This window comes from Spodoptera frugiperda, chromosome 24 (assembly GCF_023101765.2).
Source record: "Spodoptera frugiperda isolate SF20-4 chromosome 24, AGI-APGP_CSIRO_Sfru_2.0, whole genome shotgun sequence".
Lineage (NCBI taxonomy): Eukaryota > Metazoa > Arthropoda > Insecta > Lepidoptera > Noctuidae > Spodoptera > Spodoptera frugiperda.
Window position 1 is genome coordinate 6,248,405 of NC_064235.1, and position 23,234 is coordinate 6,271,638.

General features: G+C 37.7%; 2 protein-coding genes across 8 annotated transcripts in view; one reads left to right on the forward strand and one right to left on the reverse strand.

The window, feature by feature from the left end:
- The window catches only part of LOC118278554 (poly [ADP-ribose] polymerase tankyrase), a 137,046-nt gene extending 120,838 nt beyond the window's left edge, over positions 1–16,208 (reverse strand). For 3 of the 5 annotated variants that reach the window (XM_050703447.1, XM_050703446.1, XM_050703443.1), the window contains exons 1-9: positions 15,885–16,207; positions 8,139–8,363; positions 7,469–7,564; positions 6,502–6,709; positions 5,656–5,800; positions 4,843–4,951; positions 4,261–4,358; positions 2,768–2,911; positions 1,529–1,652 (exon numbers count right to left, since the gene is read on the reverse strand). In XM_050703447.1, coding sequence (XP_050559404.1) covers positions 1,529–1,652; positions 2,768–2,911; positions 4,261–4,358; positions 4,843–4,951; positions 5,656–5,800; positions 6,502–6,709; positions 7,469–7,564; positions 8,139–8,363; positions 15,885–16,074 — 1,339 coding nt within the window. In that variant the 5' untranslated portion in view covers positions 16,075–16,207. Of the gene's footprint in view, positions 1–1,528; positions 1,653–2,767; positions 2,912–4,260; positions 4,359–4,842; positions 4,952–5,655; positions 5,801–6,501; positions 6,710–7,468; positions 7,565–8,138; positions 8,364–15,884 lie in introns of all 5 variants that reach the window. The other 2 variants (XM_050703442.1, XM_050703444.1) reach the window with 1 other exon arrangement.
- Positions 16,209–17,592: 1,384 nt separating this feature from the next.
- The window catches only part of LOC118278555 (serine/threonine-protein kinase 10), a 74,309-nt gene continuing 68,667 nt past the window's right edge, over positions 17,593–23,234 (forward strand). For 2 of the 3 annotated variants that reach the window (XM_050703854.1, XM_050703847.1), the window contains exon 1: positions 17,593–17,788. The gene's annotated coding sequence lies outside the window, so the exon portion shown is untranslated. Of the gene's footprint in view, positions 17,789–17,837; positions 18,275–23,234 lie in introns of those variants that run through there. The other variant, XM_050703848.1, reaches the window with a different exon arrangement.

Here is a 23,234-nt window from a genome sequence, read left to right on the forward strand (position 1 = left end):
CTCAACAAGAGATCCATGGCATCTAAGTGCGCGTGTTCGGTGGCGACGTGTAAATGAGTTTAGCCGTCCTTGTTTTACTCAATCAACATCAACATCAAAGTGAAAGTCAAGGTCAAAGTCAACATCAAAGTCAAGAACCAAGTCAACATCAAAGTCAAGATCAAGGTCAAAGTCAAAGTAAAAGTCAACATCAAAGTTTTTTTTTAATGTTATTATAACAATGTATTTGGCGACTAGCTTTCAAAGTCGCCCGCGGCTTCGCCCACGTGTAATTCGGCATATATAGTGCGCGTGTTCGGTAATGATCGTCAGGGGGATCTGGCCGCTTTGTTTTACTCAATCAGGCATGAAATCTTGTTACAACTGCAAATGCATGTATGTACCAAGTCAATTATGTATGTTAAAGAGACGATCAAGGTTGTCAATATCAAAGTCTTTTTTTTAAGTAATGGGAAATCATCAAAGTTTGACCTCTCCCGCTCTGGGTGGAACGGAACTAGTTTTTTTGTCATTTATTATATTTATGACTAAAACTCACCATCGTTCCTCAACAGATCCATGCATCTTGCGCGTGTTCGGTGGCGACGTGTAGCGGGGTCTGGCCGTCTTTGAACTTTACTCAATCGCAGCCCCGGCATCAGTTTATCCCGTTTCCCCCTTGGGGGTTGACATTTCAAAAATCCCTTCTTAGTGCTCAACTTATGTCAACATCAAAGTCAAGAACCTCAAATGTTCAAAAGTCAGACTCCTATACCAAAGTTTTAGCGGTTTCGGCTGTTATTATATTTATGATGAACTCACCATGCCTCAACAAGAGATCCATGGCATCTAAGTGCGCGTGTTCGGTGGCGACGTGTAAATGAGTTTAGCCGTCCTTGTTTTACTCAATCAACATCAACATCAAAGTGAAAGTCAAGGTCAAAGTCAAGGTCAAAGTCAAGATCAAAATCAAAGTCAGCATCAAAGTTTTAGTTTTATTATATTTATGATATACTCACCATGCCTCAACAAGAGATCCATAGCATCTAGGTGCGCGTTTTCGGTGGCGACGTGTAGCGGGGTCTGGCCGTCTTTGTTTTACTCAATCAACATCAACATTTCTTAGTGCTCCCCTACATATCCCAAGGAACCTACATTCCAAATTTCAGCTGTCTACGACCAGTAGTTTCGACTGTGCGTTGTCTGTCAGTCAGTCACTCAGTAACGTCAGCATCAAAGTTTTAGTTTTATTATATTTATGATATACTCACCATGCCTCAACAGTAGATCCATGGCGTCTAGGTGCGCGTGTTCGGTGGCGACGTGTAGCGGGGTCTGGCCGTCTTTGTTTTACTCAATCGACATCAATATCAGAGTGGAATACAAGGTCAAGGTCAAAGTCAAGAACCAAGTCAACATCAAAGTCAACATCAAGGTCAAAGTCAAAAATATCAAGGTCAATATCAAGGTCAACGTCAAGATCAAGGTCAAGATCAAGGTCAAAGTCAACATCAAAGTTTTAGTTTTATAATAATTATGATATACTCACCATGCCTCAACAGTAGATCCATGGCGTCTAGGTGCGCGTGTTCGGTGGCGACGTGTAGCGGGGTCTGGCCGTCTTTGTTCTTCTCGTTCACGCGGGCACCCTTCTTGATCAGCATCTCCATTACCTGGGGACCAATATTTATTTGTTTATCTAATAAGCTGGTAAACGAGCAGACGAATCACCTGATGGTAAGGAATCGGCGCCGCCCACGACACTTGAAACACCAGAGACGTTACAAGTGCGTTACCGACGTTTGCGGCGTTAGGAATTTAAGGGTTGTTGGGGAATCGGGGTTGGGAAGGGGGATAATGGGGCCTTTTTAAACATGGCTTTTTTGGAGAGGGAAATCATCCAATGACTTGTCCCACAGCCTAGGAAGAAGTCATTGGATGATTGTTCGTCCACTATTACTGACTAAAAACCACCCTGTTCCTACTCCTGCTCTTTGTGCCGGAGCCCCGGTAACCCGTTTTGTGCCGGAGCACCGGTGACCCGCTAGGTAATCCGCAGCTCCGGGACCGCATCAGCCATACTGGGCCCCATCTGTGGTGTTCTTACACCCGATTTCACCAACATTTCTTGAATTTTAAGGAACTCGTAATACAGGTGACACTTTTGGTTTTCATCAATATAAACGTGACACCTACAGCTATAAATAGGGGCTAGTTTAAGTACTTCCCCACGTGACACCTACTGCTATAAATAAGGGGCTAGTTTAAGTAACGATTTTGTTCCGAAAACAATGGATTGGTTTAAGTAACCACTAAATGCTAAGGACTGGGATAAGTAAGGTAAGAGTTAGCTTAGTGATGGTTGATGAAATTAGCCATGACACTCCCCCTCGCCTCACTCAGAGCAGGAGGAATCATCCGATGTTTTTGTCCCATTAAATAACAAATGGACTGACTGGTTGGTTGAGTGGTCGCAAGTGTGACTGCCTGATAAGAGGTGTCGAGTTCGAGTCCCGGGTCGGGCAAAGTATTGCTGGACTATTTTCGTTTTTTCGAAAATTTCTCAGTAGTAGCACGGAGTCTGGAATTGTGCCCAGTATATGGCAATAGGCTCACTCCCTATTACATGGGACTTATAACACAAATGGTGAAAAGTGGGTGTATATTATATAGCGGCATTACGTGCCGCAATGTGCACCTCTGCCTACCCCTTCGACGGTAAAAGGCGTGCCGATTTATATAAATAACCGTGCATAATCGCGGTCACCCATCCATTTCGCGTCCTCACCTGTTTCCTCTTAGGATAGACGGAGGAGGCGGCGCAGTGTAGGGGCCGGTCCCCCGTGCCGACATGCTGGAAGTTGACCAGGGCTTCCACGCTGCACTCCCCGGGCAAAGAGGGGGTGCTACCACTAGTCGAGGCTTGGGAGTTCTGGAAATAATATAATAAAAGCATTTAAATGATAAATGATATTTATTTTTGCAAATAGGTTACAATGTAATTCTTTAAAGGTGCTCCCACACAGCAGTTATATAACGTTATACAACAATGTGTAACAATATAACATTTGCAATAGCGTGTAACATACTCTACAATTACTGTTATAATTTGTTTAAACACAAATGTTAAATCAGTCTCTAATGTTATATAACTGCTGTGTGGGAGCACCTTTACACGTCAATATTTCAAATAACTAGATGAGGCCGGCATTTCCTATCGGACTACTCTGTGAAGAAATTCTGAAACAAACTTAGAGGTCATAGTCTCTTTCAAAGTCCAGACAAAATGAATGAAAGATGTCGGAGAAGAATTTATTAGCCTTACGTTAGAATACAAATGTCGGTCAATCAAAGTCAAAGTCAAAATTATTTATTTCATATAGACCAGGTAGGCACTTTTGAACGTCAAAGCAAATATAATAATATTAACAATGTCTGTCTGTTGCTCAGTCCTTTAATTGCCCTATTTGCTCGTTCCAAAGTGTAGATTCTTATGGAGAAGAACGAGCAAGAAACTCCATAGGTTACTCTTTTTCAATCAGGTTCACAATACAATACTTGGTTACATTGTTTCGTTGGTTCAATTATGTGAGAATCTGACAAAAAATTAATAAATTGATCATTTCAAGTACATTATTACTATTATTAATCAAAATTATCGATTTCAATGTAAAATCTGCAACCTTCTTCTTCTTCTTCTTGTTTAATCGATTTTCTTAAAATCGATTACTACGAGACAAATTACTTATCATACAAAAATATATTTATTTTTAATGTTATATTGATGTTTTAAATTTTGTTAAACAGTCGTTACTCAAATAGTCGTTAATGATAATTGATATTCGAGTAAATCATAACTTTCAATTGAGAATATACTTTCTTTTAGTTTTATTTTCATGTCGAAATATCGTTTATTAATGACAAAATTTTATTAAAATTAAAATCTGCAACTCTTAAATTCCTAACCCCCAAAAAGCCGGCAACGTACTCGTAACGCCTCTAGTGTTTCGGGTGTCCATTGGCTGCGGTGATTGCTTACCATCAGATGATCCGTCTGCTCGTTGCCGCAACGAAAGAGGTGCGTTGCCGACCTTTAAAGTCTTTGACTGACAATAGAAAACTGTTGAAGGCAAATCCTCCGCTAACGTCGGTCACCGGTGACACCCGTGGCGTTTAAAGTGTTAAAAAAGGAATACGCTCTTTTCTTGATGGTTAGAAAGTCGTATCGCTCTACTAGTTTCGAGTCACATTGGGGCTCTTACTGTACATTATCGTGCTCACCTGATGCTGATGCCCAGATACAGCCGTCAGCTGCTTCTTGACCCGCGCCGGTTCAGCCAACCTGCAGGCTTCTAGCAGACAGTGGCCTCGGTACTCGACTGAAGAAGAAAGAAATAAAACTATATAGGGTGACTGGTAATTAGTGAACGATATTTAAACACGTGATTGTACTCATGATTACAAACAACTTTCCCGAAGAAACTTTTGTTGTATACTCATTCGTTTTATTTTTATCATAATAACAAAACAACAATATTTCGAGCGCGCTGACAGGTAATGGGCGTGAAATCTGTACTAATACTATAAAGCTGAATAGTTTGTTAGAACGCGCTAATCTCCAAAACTACTGATTCGTATTGATATGATTGCACGGTGAGCTCGGTGGCTAGGCAACTGACTTTCACGCAACGTGTCGCGGGTTCGATTCACGCACGGAGCAATTATTTGTGTGATGCACAAATTGTTGTTTCGGATCTGCGAGTCATGTGTATGTGAACTTGTATGTTTGTGTATAGGAACCGAGTAGCGGGTGAAACCGCGCGGAAGTAGCTAGTATTTAATAGTTTTTCTCATAATACTCACAAGCCAACCTCTCCTGTAGTTCCCTAGTAGGCGCCACATCCAGCGCGGACTTGCCGTGGCAGTTCAGCAGGGTGGGATCCGCACCCTCACTCAGTAGGAGGGAACATACCTACAAAACGAAAATACATATTGTATTAGTTAAAAAAATAAATAAAAAAACGCATTTAATCACAAGTTCTCATCATAAGGAGAAATGGACATATCAAATGAGCCTAAACTCGATAAAGGACCATGCAAAAAAATGTATGGGCAGTGTCCCACCCCATCAACAGACATGGGACAAGTTTCAATATCATTATTACGTCCCATGAAAAGTACAGTACCAATTTTTAGTTCGGAATTCGATGGGGTTTTTTTTAAAAACACTTTTGACAAAAATACGGCTCGACCGGAGTGATACCACGGCCTCACAGAAAACCGACGTGAAACAACGCTTGCGTTGTTTCGTTGTGTGAGTGAGGTTACCGGAGGCCCAATTCCCCCTTCCCAATCTTCCCAATCCTCGATTCCCGAACAACAACCCTTAAATTCCTAACCCCCAAAAGACCGGCAACACAAGTGTGACTTCCCGGGTCGGGCAAATTACTACTTTTTTCGGATTTTCGAAAATTTCTCGGTAGTAGCACGGAACGGAGTCTGGAATTGTGTCCAGTATATGGCAATAGGCTCACCCTCTATTACATGGGACTTATAACACAAATGGTGAAAAGTGGGTGTTCATTGTATAGCGGCATTACGTGCCGTAATGTGCACCTCTGCCTACCCCTAAGGGGATAAAAGGCGTGACGTTGTGTGTGTGTGTGTGATACGTACCTCCAATCTAGCTTTGCTGGCCGCTTCATGTAGAGGCGTGAAGGCCCAAAGGTCTGTGGCGTTGACATCTGCGCCGGCACGGACTAACAACTCTGTGACCTCGTAGTGACCGTACGAACAGGCGTTGTGGAGGGGGACTAGACCTCTGAGGGGAAAAGAGGGGGAGAGTCAAAAAATTATTGACAATTACCATTGAATTGTCAACAAATAAGTAAAATATGATGATAGGTTATGTGATTATGTACGCTATTATAGTATAACAATACGGTCTTTTGTTGAAAAGACCAAGGTCTTTTGGTAGACCGTAACATTCCCAGTAACTTTGTGTCACCTTGGTGATTCTTAGGAGCATCTTTGTTAAATTTTTCTTTCATAAGAACCTTCTTCGGACAGTAAAAAAAACCATTAACCAAAGAATTTGCGAAATCGGTTTAACTTCTCTCGATATTTGTGCTGAGAGACACATTCCACGATTCATTTTTAATTATGTAGATGGCAGTTTTTTTCACTAAATAGACCACGGTCTTTTCAGAAGACCTTTCTCACTAGATAAATTATATTTTTCAGTAGACGACAATACTATTCTCATTAAAGTATTATTTTCGTCAATAAGTCACTTTGGTATGCTTTTTTCACTGAGTAGACCAGGGTCTTTTCATACAAAAGACCGATACTATTTTCACTAAAAAACCGTAGATAAAATAAAATATGAATATACATAGTTTATATTGCAAATATGGATAATATAATAACATGTAGTCTTTGCTCCCTTCTTTTAGTTAATAGACCACGGTCTTTTCACCGAGTAGACCATGGTCTTTCCAGTAGACCACGTTCAAAACTCACCCTTTATCCTTAGCGTGTACATCAGCGCCTCTTTGCAGCAGTAATCTGACAGCTCTCGCCCTATTATACCCAGCGGCAAGATGTAAGGGGGTAGAACGTCGGCCGTCGCTAGCGTGAACGTTGACGTTTAGGGGGGTGAGCAGAGACGCTAGTCGGTCGTCGGCTCCCGACCTAGCTGCTTCTAGGACATCCGCTGCACAGTATTCACCTGGGAACAACAAGAGATTTTTAAAAAGAGTAACAAATGGAGTTTCTTGCTCGTTCTTCTCCATTCGACGCTACACTTTGGAACGAACATCTAGCTTCACTGACGGATAGACTGACAAACATACATACATACATAATCTCTGAAATCAATGAGTGAGACCGTCAGTAGAGGGCGCCCCAGTCGGACATATAGCGACCAGATTGGCGAAATATTAAAATTGGGCCAAATTAAAAGTACTTATAACCGGCGAGCTTGCATGAAAAGACTGATGACAGTTGATGAAGCGAAAGAGGTATGCAAGAATCTTAGCAATAGTCGTCCGATTGTTTCTGCCTACCCCCTTGGGAGACAGGCGTGAGGTTATGTATGTTAGTATGTATGTTTATTCGCATGTAAACTTCATGTGTATATAGGGTTTATGAAGTCATCCATTGCTTTGCTCGTCGATCATCTATATGTGAAACCCCTGTTATATGTGTGTTTATTATAAGGAAGATGCTATATTTAAGTACATTGTGACTAAGTTTTTGGAAATAAACTATTTATTTATTTATTTATATAGGGTTTATGACATCATGCGATAAAGATGATGTGCGTAACATAGATATTTTAACTTATGAAACCAAAATCTAAGTTAATTATAAGTTTGAATCGCCATCCCGCTTTGAGCGAACGTGTTGATTAATGCAAACCGTCTCCGCGTGAAAAACAGAAGTGAAGTTACAGAAACATTCGTATAGTACAGGGTTCGATTCTCACCTGTCAACACAGGCCTGGTAGCGGAGTCTGCTAGGTCGAGGGGAGTCTTCCCTTCCGTGTTGCGAATATTCGGATCAGCGCCGTGTTGCAGCAACGCTGTGGAACAAATTATACATATTACATTACCATTATTTTTATAGTATAAGCAGATAAACTGGCAGACGGATCACCTAATGGTAAGCAATCGCCGCCGCCCATGGACAGTCGAAACACACTAAAGGTTTTACATAGTGTGTTACCGGCCTTTCGATTGGGGGTTAACAGGAATTAAAGGGTTGTTGGGGAATCGCGGATTCTGGACTTTAAGATAGGGCCCTATAATGTTGTATTGTCATCCAATCTACATACAACTGGCAAGTTTCACGATGATACAACAATTACAAGAATGTGTAAGACGTTGTCCTTCTTACGATTTTATTAATTTTCGGTTCGTTACACGTCGACCATAGAAAATATAATTAAAAAAATACACATTACTCAGAGTCATTGAATGATTACTTAACCCAGTCCTTAGCAATTGTTGTCAAAAACGTTTGAGAAAGTTCAGTGATCGTACACACTAAGGAATAATTTAAGTAATCATTAAATGTATCTGAGTCCGGCATGTCAGTCCAATTAACGCAAAAAGATACTCTATCCCAACAAAAATAAAACTCAAAAATTCACTCACCAATACAAACGTCCACCTTGCCCTTAGCAGCTGCCTCGTGTAAGGGCGTGTATCCCCAATTGTCCCTGGCAGCTGGTGCAGCTCCAGCGCCCAACAGCGCCCTCACCACGTCAGCGTGCCCGAAGGAGCATGCGTTGTGTAGAGGCTGCAGCCCACCGTCATCACGCGCCTGCAACGCTGCACCGGCCGCTATCAAGATTTCTACTACCTCCCTGCGACCGTATCCTGGAACAAAGCGTTTGTTTTTTTATGAAACACATTTTTAAACGAGCAGAAGTATCACCTGATGGTAAGCAATGGGCCGCCCATGGACACTTGAAACACCAGAGTCGTTACAAGTACCGTGCTGCCTTTTTGGAGGTTAGGAATTTAAGGGTTATTGTTCGGGAATCGGGGATTGGGAAGATTGGGAAGGGGGAATTGGGCCTCCGGTAACCTCACTCACACAACGCAGGCGTTGTTTCACGTCGGTTTTCTGTGAGGCCGTGGTATCACTCCGGTCGAGTCGGCCCATTCGTGCCGAAGCATGGCTCTCCCACACTTCAAAATGTTCTGTGCTATAAACCTCACGGAGCTCGAGACCTTTCCAACATATGCAAACCGCGGTTCGTGCGTTCTGAAGTTATAGCGTCAGGAAGGAAAACCCGACTTATTTTTATGATGATTTCCTTCACCGATGCGCGATGTATCGATAGTAGGGAAGCCATACATACCACACATCCATAGCACGCATCTTTCCATATAAGAATCATAGCTTAGCTTAGCACCACCAGTGCTAAGCTATATGTACCAATGAATACGATTGGTGGAAGCCAAACGCATTCACAGCAAAGTAGCATAGTCATAGTGTATTATGCAAAATCACTTAAAAATATAAAAGACTTAGGTTAGGTAACACAAAATCTATTGTTCTTCAGCCAAATATCCTTCACCTTGGTACAATGCGATTTCACTTCTTAAATTAACTATTATAATGTAATAAACGAATCGCTTTGTAGGTCTAATAAATAATTAATTGCATATCTTTGTAAATTAATTACCTGTCTACCTTGTTGCTTGAGTGATTGTAAGTGTTATTTTAAAACAAGGGGTTTTTTTGAAAGGGGGAAACATCATCCAATGACTTCTCCCGCCTTTGGTGAGGCGAGAGTTTTTTTTTATGGTTGGATCCGGGCAGAAGGATCACATAATGAGATCACCATTGCGATTATGGACACTCGAAACACCGAAACTCCGAAACAGGCGTTACACGTGTGTGTGTGTTGCTGGTCTTTTGGGGGTTACGAATTTAAGGGTTGTTGGGGAACCGAGGATTGGGCAGATTGACCCAGTTACCCCCGTAACTGGGCCTCTGGTAACCTCAATCATACAACGAAACACAACGCAAGCGTTGTTTTACGCCAGTTTTCTGTGAGGCCGTGGTATCACTCCGGTCGAGCCGGCCCATTCGTGTCGAAGCATGGCTCTCCCACACTAAAAATAGTCACACTCTTACGGCCTATATTTCACCGGGACGTGGTGTCCCGGTCCGGTAAAGTCTCTAAGAAAGGGAGGATCCTCCGACCAGGCGAGGTATAGATATTTTTAAATTATCCTTTATAGAGTAGGTATATAAACAGATGGATTACCTGATGGTAAGCAATCGGCGCGGCCCATGGTTATCCGTAACGCAAAAGTTGCAAGTGCGTTATCAGCCTTTCGAGGTTATGAGATTTGGGGATAGGGAATTGCGGATTTGAAGATAATATAATTCGGAGATTGGAGAGGGGGTAATTGGGTCTCCGGTTACTTCATTCGTATGGCGAAACAACGCAAGCGTTGTTTCAAGTCAGTTTTCTGTGAGGCCGTGGTATCACACCATTTGAACTTGTCTATTGCCCATATGAAATTTAGATACGTCTAATTTGTTTCTAATTTAAATACTAAATCATTATGTTATGTATTTGGGCGATATTGTTATGTAATATTTTTCCAAATCAATTGATATTTTTAAATTATGTCTTTTATGTAAGTTATTGATCAATAGAGATGACATATAAATGTATTTATGATTAGAATAATAATAAGTTTTGTCAGAATGTTTAACACCCGTATTTATAAACAAGTAAAAGTAATTACTTGAGTAAAAGTAATGACTTAAGTAGCAATTTCTATTTTATAGTTAAGAAATTACTCGAAGTTAGAACTGTCAAAGGTTAGAATTCTTAACCAAGTAATAGTCACCATTTTCTTTACTTTAGCATTACTTTGAGCTACCCGGTTGGTTAAAATGGAAAGTTTAGATAGCATTGAAGCGGTTTTCGCTGTTGTAGACAATATAGATGATAATATATTAGAAGAGGTAGAAGTTGGGGAACCTAGAAATCCCAAAGTTTACTTTCGTGATGTGGATCCATTTCATGACTATTCGGAAAGTTGTTTTAAAAAAAGATTTCGTTTCTCCAAAAGTGTTGTGATACATGTGATTTTACCGAGAATTATAGACTCTTTACAATCAGAGACACGAAGAGGGCTTCCTATAACTCCACAGTGTCAGTTGCTTACTGCTTTGCGTTTTTATGCCACTGGGAGCTTTCAAGTTGTATGTGGAGATATCATGCATATTTCTCAATCGACGATCTGCCATATTGTAAAAAGAGTAAGTCGAGCATTGGCATTGCTAATGCCAGATTTTATTAAGTTTCCTTCAAATAAGAGAGATATAACAAGGTGCAAATAAAATCAAGAAATTCAGTGGAACGGTTATTTGGAGTATGGAAAAGACGGTTTCCATGCCTACAAATTGGTTTGGCTACCAAACTATCTACGACGGCCAATATTATAATAGCATGTGCAGTGCTCCACAACATTGCAGTAGAAGCAAATGATATTTTTGAAATTGATGACACTGTGGACTATGGTGCTCACTGTGCTCAGTCTTCGGCTTCAACAATAGCAAACACAACAGGTACCAGTGATGGTTTGGTACTTCGAGCAAATATAATTTCGCGTTATTATATGTTTTAAATTATTTAGAAAATAAAACCAATATTATCTCTTATACAGTATTTTATTTATTTACACAAATTAAATGATAAATGATATTTATTTCTGTAAATAGGTCATAAAATAACACTTTTACACGTCAATATTTCAAATAGCTAGATGAGGCCGGCATTTCCTATCCGACTACTCTGAGAAGAAATGCCAAAACAAACTCAGAGGTCATAGTCTCTTTTAAAGTCCAGACAATGAAATAGAGGATAATGTGAGAGAACAGTGCAAGTTGATTCTGTAGTGGTCTTTAGAGGAAAGAATAACTCTGGAATCGATGGGATCCATTTCCATAACAGATGGCCCACCTCCTGTTAAGTGGCGAATATTTTCTTTCGTTTTTGACTCTCTTGCTTTTGCCTTCATATTATACCATAATTTTATTAATTGTTTTGTAGATGCCTAAAATAATGAAATATATTGCAATTAGATAAGTAATTGCCTACACATGGTTTTTTTCTGTGTCGTTATATATATACTTACACAGAAAAATACCATGCACATACACATCACATTTGTCGTTATATATATAACGACACAGAAAATGACCATGTGGCACAAATGCAACTACATGTCTGTAAATAATAAGTACAAAATATATTATATTCACCTTTTGAGTAACAATAGAGGATTCATTAAATTCCACAGCTATATTCTCCCATGACTGCTTCTTTTTCAGAGCACTTGTAGCATTTGTTTGTTTGCTAGTTAATATGCTATCATATTTTTGTATAATATTTAAAAATAAATCTTTCTCCAAACTCGAAAACGGTTTCTTCCTGTCTACTTCTTGACTCATGTTTTAAATTTGCGGAAAGATATTCAAGTGATATAATGAACACGCCGACCCAAACAGTTTTGATTTTAGGGCCTATGCACACCACGTTTTTTAAACGCGCCGTAGACGCGCGTTTGCAGCGAAACAGACGCGATGTAAACGCGCGTATTTAATAAAATTGTGGTATAATATGAAGGCAAAAGCAAGGGAGTCAAAAATGAAAGAAAATATTCGCCACTTAACAGGAGGTGGGCCATCTGTTATGGAAATGGATCCCATCGATTCCAGGGTCATGGATGTGGACAAAAATATCCTTACAAACATTGCTGTGGATATTGATAGTGATATCGATGGTGAGAAATTATCCATTATAAACATTTAACTGACTGCTTCGAACTAACATATAACAAGCCTTTTGTATTATTCGTCAGAAAAATTTGGCCACAAGAACATTATTTTACATACATGTAGTAGTAGTGGAACGCCAGTGAAAGCAGAAGTTAAAATTAAATGTATGGGTATCCAACATTATATTTTTTCTGCTTTTCAGGGTCCGTAGTCATATTAGGTGACAATAATAATGAAGCTTGGTCTAAAGTCGCAGAAGCAACCATTGAAGACAAAAAGGAAGCAGAATTTAAAACTCCTATCAAAATGCGAGCAAATAGAATAGATGTATAACGCGCCGGTGCCGCGCGTTTGTAGCGATACACACGCGCCGGTGCCACGCGTTTGTATCGATACAAACGACAACAAACTGCTCTGCAGGAGAAAAACGCGCCGGCGACGTGCGTTTCCAAAACGCGCGTCGACGGCGCGTTTATATAACGTGGCGTGCATTGGCCCTTAGAGTTTTGTTTACGTACCTACCGGTTTTATTTGACAGACAATGTCAAGGTAATCTTTCTAAGTAAAAAATCACGAATTGGCCAAATATTCCAGTGTAAACGTAAACATTTCAATTTAGTAGGGTTATATCATGTCAAGCGTATTGTTTCTCCAAGCACACATTCCTGTGTACCTAAAAAATTAAACATCCGTAATGTACTTTTTCAATTTAAACTATTTAAATAATGTAATTGTTGTAATAAATAAAAAATAAAGCAATATCAAAGATATTAATGCAAGATTTTGTCAAATTAATCTAAACATTACGTTTGCTTTATAAGTAACGAAACGAAGTGACAAAGTGTTGCCATACAGGAACAACCGCTTAGCGGCGAGTGTTACTTGAGCAATAGCTCAAGTAAGTAACGTGCTTTACTCCACTATAGAATAAGATTTTTTATTTAAGAATTCTAACCTTAAGTAATGACTCAATGAAGAAATTACTTAGCAACAAGTAATTACTTCTTTATAAATACGGGTGTAAGTGTGGGAGAGCCATGCTTAGGCACGAATGGGCCGGCTCGACCGGAGTGATAAGACGGCCTCACAGAAAACCGACGTGAAACAACGCTTGCGTTGTGTGAGTGAGCTTAACGGAGGCCAAGTTACCCCCCTTCCTAATATTCCCAATCCCGATTCCCCAACAACCCTTAAATTCCTAACCCCCTAATTTACCGGCTTATACCATAAAACACTGAGGCTTTAATCTTTTTTTGAAATAAAATCTTTTATTCAAAACTACAAGTAGCTTATGCGCTAATAAGCTAAGCAACTGAGGAGTAACTAAAACTACTACTTAATACAGACGCGGTGACGTCACGTAGCTTATAATGAAGAGTCCCTCTGTGACTTGGAAACTAGTAGAGCTTTCTCCATTAATATACGTGAGTAAACTGTGATTTTTAGTTAATGTATTGTTTAGATATAATCTATAATAATGTATGAGTCACACATGTTTTGAAATCAATTACTTAATCAGAAACACTTATGTATTTACAGAAATAGTTTTACTGATAACAACATTTTGTTATTGTAACTATATAAAACATCATCCTACTAACATTATGAATGCGAAAGTTTGTATGTTTGTTTGTTACTCCTTCACGACACTGTAAGTGCGGGCAGCAAGCAAGGGTAAATCTCCGCCGGACCAGAATCAGACCCGTGCGTGCGGCTCGCGCGGACGCGTCGCGTCGCGTTCCGCGCGCGCCTCAAAGAGCCAACAGACCACCACAGATGGGAACAAAACCAGGAGTAGGAACGGGGTGGTTTTTAGACAGTGAGAATCTGAACTTCCTCTCTTCTCGCCCAAGGCGGGAGTAGACATTAGATGATATCCCCCCCCTACTGTTAGGTGTAATCATCATCATAGTTATCAATCATTAATTATTATTATCAACAATTAATGGCCTGTGACAGATCAGTGCTGGATAATACATGAAGGATTGCCATGATTAAAAGCAGATAGGGGAGCAAGTAGCACTGTAACAATAGAATTTCTTCATCATTCTTCGGCACTGCTGGGCCGGCTCAACCGGAGTGGTACCACAGCTTCACAGAAAACTAGTAGTGCTTTCGTTGTGTGAGTGAGGTTACCGGAGACGGTAACGCCTCTGGTGTTTCAAGTGTCCATGGGCGGCAGCGATTATTTACCATCGGCTGACTCGACTGCTCGTTTACGGGCTTATACCATAATTTATTTATTTATGTTTAAACAGTAGGTTAGGCGAAATAAATGCTTTGACTTTTCCTATAAGCCTGTAATTTAAATCTCCTAAAAACCAACAAAAAATGTAGGTCCAAAATATTTGTCCTTAAATTAGGTCATTGGACATTACGAGGATAGGACAGGCAAAAAAGATAGCCAAAATTGGATATTATCACAAAAAAATGTGTTAACGATGATAAAGACCATATGTATTAATGATTAACATTATAATTCATATGTTGACTCAGCTGTTGGACTCATTCTTACTGAGAAAAGTAAAGTCTATACTTTTGTTCAATTTAATGTATTACTAATGAATTTTTTGGTAATTGTGATTACATTTATTAATTTCAATTAATCAATTATTAATAGGCTCACCCCCTTTACATGTGGACTTAACACAAATAGTGAAACGTGGGTGTACATTGTATAGCAGTATTGCATCTCTAGTTTCAGCAAGGCTCATAAACAGCAATTGATTTTTATAAATAGAGATTGTGAGACATACTAAATTAACTACAAATCACAGTTAACTCAGGAAAATATTTTGAGAAAAAGCAATAAAAGTTAGTCTATGCACACTGCTCATGATGAAGAGTCCCTCTGTAACTCGAAACTAATAGACATTTTTTTCCAAATATTTTCATGAGTAAACCATGTTCTCTAGTTAATTTAGTTTAGGCAAACACTGAGAGAATATGTGTTAGTTTGGTTTACAATACCTAAACAGCTATACTAAAATTAATAAAATTGACAACAACAATAGACTTCAATTTCGGAGAAACTTTCTAACAGTTCTAAATCGATTTACATAATTCATATTCAAGGAAAAAGAAGCCAAGGTTAGCAGAAGGGAAGGTCATAATCTAGAGAAGTCTGTGATAATAAAAAAAAAGGTAATAAAACCTTACCTTTAGAAGAGGCACAATAATTGAGAGACAATGGACAACACATTAAAAAAATTCTAATAAACAGCCAAACTGAACTGAATCTTTTCACACACTGGTCGCAAAACACTGCCTACCCCAGAACAGATCGGATATATCGTGATAACGAGCAAAAATTACTAGAGCGTGCAACACATTACGTGAACTCGAAATTTTCGAGTCCAACAAAAATAAATTTCGACATAACAATATTATGTCAGTAAAGCAACAAATTAAACACAACAAAAGGCATAAAACACGAATCGCCAATAGACTAGCGTTACTAATTATGCAATTTTTTTTAATGTTTCTACTACACTTCCTACTAAGGACTGTCCTTTCACTAGCGTTTCAAAAACATTAGTTTTACGACAAAATTCGCGAGTGTTTACGGATTGTTTGTTTTTAATTACCTGCAGCGAAGTGTAGAGGAGTCGACTTTCGTCCAGCCGTATCCCTGGCATTCACCGTTTGTGGAGTAATTAACTTTTTTACTCGAACAGCATCGCCAGTTTTACATGCCTCGAATAATTCGCGGAGAGGATCCGACGGCGGTGGTAGAGCGTCAAGCGCCGATCCGAGTATCGAACGACGGCTCGACATGTTTATTTCGCGTTTCACATTTAATTTTCGTGTTTTAAACGCACATTATCGAGATATTATTAAATAAAAACACGTATAACACAGCTGCTTGCTACCTTTATTTGACAATTGGTTTTGGGGTTACTGCTCTAAATTTTCATTACCCTACAGACTTGTGTTGTTATTCAAAAACTAAACAAGTAAAAAAAATATTAATGACATTTCGGTTTGACGCACTATAGTTTTTCCACTCACTGTCACTCACAAATCACATTGGTATCGAAACATAATCAGCTGTCTCATAAGATTATTCTAAAGCCTCTTCAGTCCACTTAATCGCATGTCAAAAGCACACTTTCGTCAATTGACGATTGCAAGAGGAATACTTGCGTGTCTCACCTGGACCCGCAACAACAAGGGAGTTACAAGAGCGTTGTTAACCGTTTGAGTGTTAGAGATTTGAGGAAAATATTGGGGAGGTGAGGAAATGCCATAAATCCTCGAAATGTATTCAGTAGTTTAGACGCAAAGAAGATATAGACTGATATGGTTACTTTTACATTTATATATTACACTGTCATGACTGTTGATCAAGCGAGAGAGGTATGTAAGAAGCGATTAGCGGGCCATTGTCTCTGCCTACCCCTCCTATGGGAAACAGGCGTGAAGTTATGTATGTATACTAACGCTACCAAACATTATTAGCAATTCCTCGGTCATTTATATTCATGGCCGCTTAGTTTGCAAAATATAATAAAATATAAAACAAAAAATGTTTATAAAGTATATTTTTCTGATATTTGATATACATAAAAATAAGATCCTATTGGAATTATATTGACTAACATTTTAAACTGCATTTTTTTTGTGCATAAAAGGGTGCATAAACGTTTGAACATGGAATTGCTGGATGAAGATTGCTTCCATTCATCCTATTTAGAAGTAAAGGGGAAGCCATAGACGTCTTGTAGCTGATACGTTAAAGATGATGATAAAACACTTTTGATGATTTGTTTATTAATTCATTTAAAAAATATGCATTATATCTTCACTAGCCAAGGATAAATTCCCATAATTCGGGGTAATTTTTTTGTATTGTATTCTTGATACCATAAACAACATTGTTGTGGTAATTTTTTTTTAATTGTTTCCAAAATAGTAAAGATATTTAGTCCGTGAGCATTTTTGCTAATGTTATTTAATTTTAGTATTTTAATTTAATGTCCCTTTACGTGAAACTATAAACCATTGAATTAAAATAAATATTGTTTTTACACCATGTGACCAAAAATTAATTTTGGTTACGTTTTGTTTCTTACCTTGAGATGCCCGATAATAAGACTTTGTTCTTATATACCTTAATTAAGTTCATTTTATTTAGTATAAAATATTCCATATTTAATTAATGATATTTAACAGTGCTAGATATTGTCAGTAATTCAAGGTAGTGTGTCTTAAAAATAGTTTTATTTGAAAAATATACAAATCTTTTGCAATAACAAAACGTTTCATTCTATCTTGTCTATTGCCTTTAGTTGACGAAATCAAAATGGCGTCTTTTACGGGCTAGCGCTTATCCGCCGCATACTGAATACCGTTTCCTAAAATCGTGGGTGTAACTATTTGTTAGTGATTATAACAATTTGTGAACGACTATTTAGTGTTGAAGTGTATTTTTTTTCACTACGGACTCATTGGATATTGTTTGGACACATCATAACGAGCTCCATCAAAGGTATGTCTCCTTTCACCTATCGTATATTAAATATTGATAATCGTCTTATTATCGGGAAGTCGACGTAAAAAGTTGCGTTAGTTTCTCGTAGAGCAGTGTCTGTGGCGCGTGGATATTGAATTATCGCGGACGGAAGCCCCCGTTCTTTAGATTAGTAGGTGAATGAGGAGTGATGGAACAGGTTTTTTTTGAGTCGAGGACGCAGTAGCGAGGTTGGATCAGCTCTTCACTTTTGTCGGTTCCTCATTCTTGTCGCGCGTCGCACCGTCTACGGGTCCGCCAAAGTGTTATATGTACAAATATTAGCCCGTACGCAGAACGTGTTTTAACTTAATTAACTAGTGGTCAGGCGCGGTCGCCTCGCAGTTTCTCCAATTTCTCTGACAAACGTTGCAGTGTTTGTGTTTTCTCGTATTTGGATTGCAGTGTTGTGATTTTGCAGTGTACCAGATCGTTAATCGAAAGTTTCTAATGCTGTAAAACAAGGTAATAGGCTCAATATTTCTATGTCAGTCGAAACTATTTGAAAAATGAGAGTTTGAATCGAGTTTATGCCCATTACGGCCAATTAGCGCGTATTAGTGGCACTAATTAAAATAAATACTCGTTTTCAACCAGTCTGTTGGTGATTAGGTTTAGTCAGAGAGACATTTCTATGATATTAGGTAATAGCAAAGAGGTTTTACTCCAAAATTTAACACCTAAACTATGTATAAGTATGTACAGAAACCAATTATGGTATAAGTGAGTCATTTGACAGGATACACAGTTGATATTACAACATACATTACATACATACTTATCACATATATTCATTAAAATACTATTTCAATAGACTCACTCCCTATTACATGGGACTTATACACAAATGGTGAAAAGTGGGTGTACATTGTACTTGTAATGTGCACCTCTGCCTACCCCTTCAAGAATAAAAGCTGTGATGATACAATGATACACAATTTTATGTTATCATCATACATAATAAATATTAAATTGATTGGCTTCCTCAGTTGAAAACTAATTGTTTCAACTTTGTAATACAATAAAATATGCAAAAAATATCAGTAACTAGGTACACTTTCATTAATTGATTTTACAATTACCTATACACTTAATTTTCCTGCAAAGTTCATTCTTGTGAAATGTTTAAATAAAATATGACATCATATCTTACTATAATTCATTCAAAATTTGTAGAAAATAATACAATAATATAGGTAATTTTCATAAAAAATCTAGTAATTTGTGAATTCTTTTGGAAATTATTTTATTTATGGGGATTTTAACTAATAGGCTATGGTCAGCCCAATCTTACCCTAGACTTGTCTATTATGTCTATTATCTATTTAAAACATTTTAAATTAACAAAATTTTGAATAAAAATATTAAATACCTGGTCATCAATTTGTGGTTAAAAACAGGTTAAAATTACACTTAATTAGTGAAATAATAAAGTTTTACAATTAAAGAACTGTAAAATATGTTTATTATCATTAGTACAATCATTTTTAGTTCATTAAGTTCATACAATTCTTACTTACTGCTACTATAAAATTATCAAAATTGCCTGCATGGTTGAAGCAGTCTAATTGTATGATCAACAAATTGTTGTTTCGGTTCTGGGTGTCATGTGTATGTGAACTTGTATGTTTGTAAACACATCCATGACACAGAAGAAAATCCTAGTGCATGTCTCCTTTTTTTAAGTAAATAAAAATGGAAAACTTTCATTATCTAGAAACCTACTTTCAGGAATATCTTATAGTTATCTCTTATCGCAGAAGAGGCTGTTATCTCAAGTACCATCACTGTTATCTCTGCCTTGAGCAGATAAATAGAGAATTTCAGCCTGATATAATATTGTTATGACGCCAAACTCACAGTGGGGTAGGCAGATATGAAATAATTTGTTCTATAAATTCATTTAAGTCTTTGACTGCCAATAGAAAAATGTTGAAGGCAAATCCTCCGCTAACGTTGGTCACCCCTGTGGCGTTTAAAGTGTTAAAATATGAAGTAAAAAATAGTTAGCCCCACTTTTATCAGTTTCACAGTTTTCTCCTGTGTCGTGGATGCGTTAACAAACATACAAATTCATGTATAAATAAAAACAGGTTGTTCTATCAATAAATTGAACTTGCAATATGTTACAAGGCAATTCTACTTAGCTATTTAACAGTTTCATTCAAACGTTTTATCTAAATTACGTCATAATTTATGAGAAATTGGAAATAAATATCAATTGTGGTTGTAATTTAATAATGTCACTATCCTGTTGTGTTAATTAATAGCTGACAATAGAAACTTTGTACTGTCTCATCTTTTAAACCTTTCCTCGACTTCCACAAATAATTCAAGACCAAAATTTGCTTAATCAGTCCAACAATTCTCAAGTTTTGGCGAGACTAACGAATAGTTTCATTCAAACGTTTTATCTAAATTACGTCATAATTTATGAGAAATTGGTAATAAATATTATTTAGTGACGTAATTTAATAACGTCACCATCCTGTTGTGTTCATTATTAATTATTATAATTATAATAGAGATGATGGCAGGGGCTGTTAGTCCGTTAGATAGGTCATGAAAATATATTAGACCTAAACCCAAAACAGCTTCTTCACTTTACTTTGGTAGGTATGTACTTGCCGTTTGTAGGTTTTGAACTCGTACTCTCATGTTTTAATTGCACCAGATGACACATACCCTTAATACAATAACTGAGCGGATAGATTTGTTCCACTGTTCATTGAATGATTTCATAGGGGTAGCATATTCGGTAAAATGATATTAGGATTACACTGTATTGTAAAGTTTCATGGCACACATCACACATCAATAGCATATAAGTGGACACTGCTGACCAAAATCCACTTCTCACATGGAGAAGGCTTGAGCACTAATCACCATGCTTGCTCAATGCGGGTTGTCAATTTTAAACTTATAATTAGAAATTATAAGCCCAGGTTTTTCTACATCGTTTATCATTGCGTCTAAATAATCTTATAAAGTACATATAACTCAGAAAAATTATTGGGTAAACTTTTTCATTTAAGGCTGAAGAAAATAGTCATTTTTATTTCCCTGGACTCAAAGTATTGGATAAGCATGTAGTTGCCTATGGTAGGTTTCGAACTCGCTCTCTCATGTATGAGAAGCGGGCGCCTTAAACCACCACGACACCACCACAATCTTCATGTATCTTTGTCCTATATGTCACGAGTCTACCTAATTCCTGAAGCCATATCACTCACATAGGTACAACAGACAGCTTAGATAAAATCCAATGACATTAAGCACTTTATCCTATTGTAATAAAGACGATTTTCCTTTAACTTGAACATGAGCTTGTATTGTTTGTCGTGCTATAAATCAATAGAATAATTAGGTACCTAGACTAGACTACTTTAAATAAGCTGTTTTGTTTGTTGAGAGGCTACCTAGGCGGGCAGTCATGTTAGTGCCCATTTTTACCAACCTCTCCTATTTTTTTTTGTGGTATAGGCTATAAATCTGTAAACGAGAAGACAGATTACCTGATGGTAAGCAATCGCTGCCGCCCATGGACAATCCATGGAAACACCCGAGGCGTTACAAGTGCGTTGCCGGCTTTTTAGGGTTTAGGAATTTAAGAGGTTTGGGGAATCGGGGATCCGGTAACCTAATTGGTAATGCACTTGTAATGCCTCTGGTGTTTCGGGTGACCATGGGCGGCGGCGATTGCTTACCATCAGGTGTTCCATATTTTAGTTTACCGGCTTACCATCAGGTGATCCGTCCACTCTTATACCATAAAAAGTTACTAGCGGAAAGCTAGTTATTGATAAACTAAACTACACAGTCAAATAACTATGTTTTTGTAATGTAAGTAGTTATTAGTCATATTTTCTGTAACGCAATTACGAATTCCGTACGTGTATACCTACCTACCTACCTACCTTTACGATTTATCACCGAAACCGCTAATAAGGAAGGATAATAACTAACGCAAAGGTACCGGTTACCGACCGGCCTCCTCTATCCGACCATTTTAGTTTATTTACGCTAATTTGTGTATTTATCGCGCGAAAGTCTTGAAATACGCCTTATTCAATACATTAATTCATCATTCACCTTCAGTCAAAACTTGGGTTTGTGGGGTTAACGCACATTCCGACTGTCCTGCGAAATATAAAAAAGGTGCAGTTTGCGTAAATTTTCATGCGAAAAAAACATAAATCAGTGAAATAAAAGATCTCGATTTTGACGATGATCACTCGGGTAAACTAAGAATGTATTTACTTTATGTGATTTATTGGTTCATTGAGTCCTTATAATTTTAATATGCATACAGAAATTCCATGTTTTTATAGATTTATCGATAAATTAATGTTGGACGGAATAAGGAGCCCTACAAAATGACGACGTACCGAATACCGACCAAATTGGTCGGTAAACGGAATTTTAAGGTTTATGAATGACACTAATTTTCTGTAACGTGGATTGTTTTAGGAGTGTTTTGTGATTAGTTTCTTATTCTTAAAGCTATCCTTAGATATTAGACCGGTATCCGACCTATGCTAACTATAATGGATTCTTTGTAATTTACGTTTCAAATTGACATATTTCCGATATATTTACGATTCCTTCACAAAGACTTGCTAAAAGTAAACCTTTATATTTTATGTTTATTTCGAAGAATTTCATGAATACGATATTGTTACAACTTAATAAGTAATAGTAGAGTAGAAAGTAACTAAAAAAATGGTATAAATTTCAGTTAAGACGTTTTATTATACAAATACAGGTTTGGTCGTAGTCTGGATACGATTTGTTTCCCTGTCCCTTGTTCCGACTAACTAAGGGAATATAGGTTTTGGTGTTTTTTTTAAATTACATGATAAGCACATCATCGGTAAGTCATCGGGATGAACGACAAAAACGTTAGTAATAGGTATAGTACTTGTACGTAATACCTACGACACATAATGTTCCGAAAATAACTACGGAGGTTTATTGTACCTACAACCTACAAGTAGTAAAGTAAAATAAAATAAGTACCTACCATATGTACGATACATAGTATGTAATGTATAGGTAGATACATACAAAAGTTTAGTCACGAATTTACCTAATTACGTATCTTAACAATAGGTATCTACCTATAGGTACTTAAAGACCATTCGCATTTAACCAATACGAACAATTTCTTTATTAGGCATAATAAATTAAGATCGACATGGTGTTGGTAAATCTTATGCTGAAGTACTAGGAAACTTAATTAAAAAATAAGTAACTACCTACACGGTAGGTTGAAAAGTAGACGTCACATTGTATGTTCTCTGCTTACGTCTCCGAGTATTAAAAAACGTAATGTTTTGTTAAATTTTAAAATTCATAATCGTAATTTCAGTATCGAATCCAAAAACAATGCGTGAATAGTTTTAGAAAGATTGTTGTTTTACGA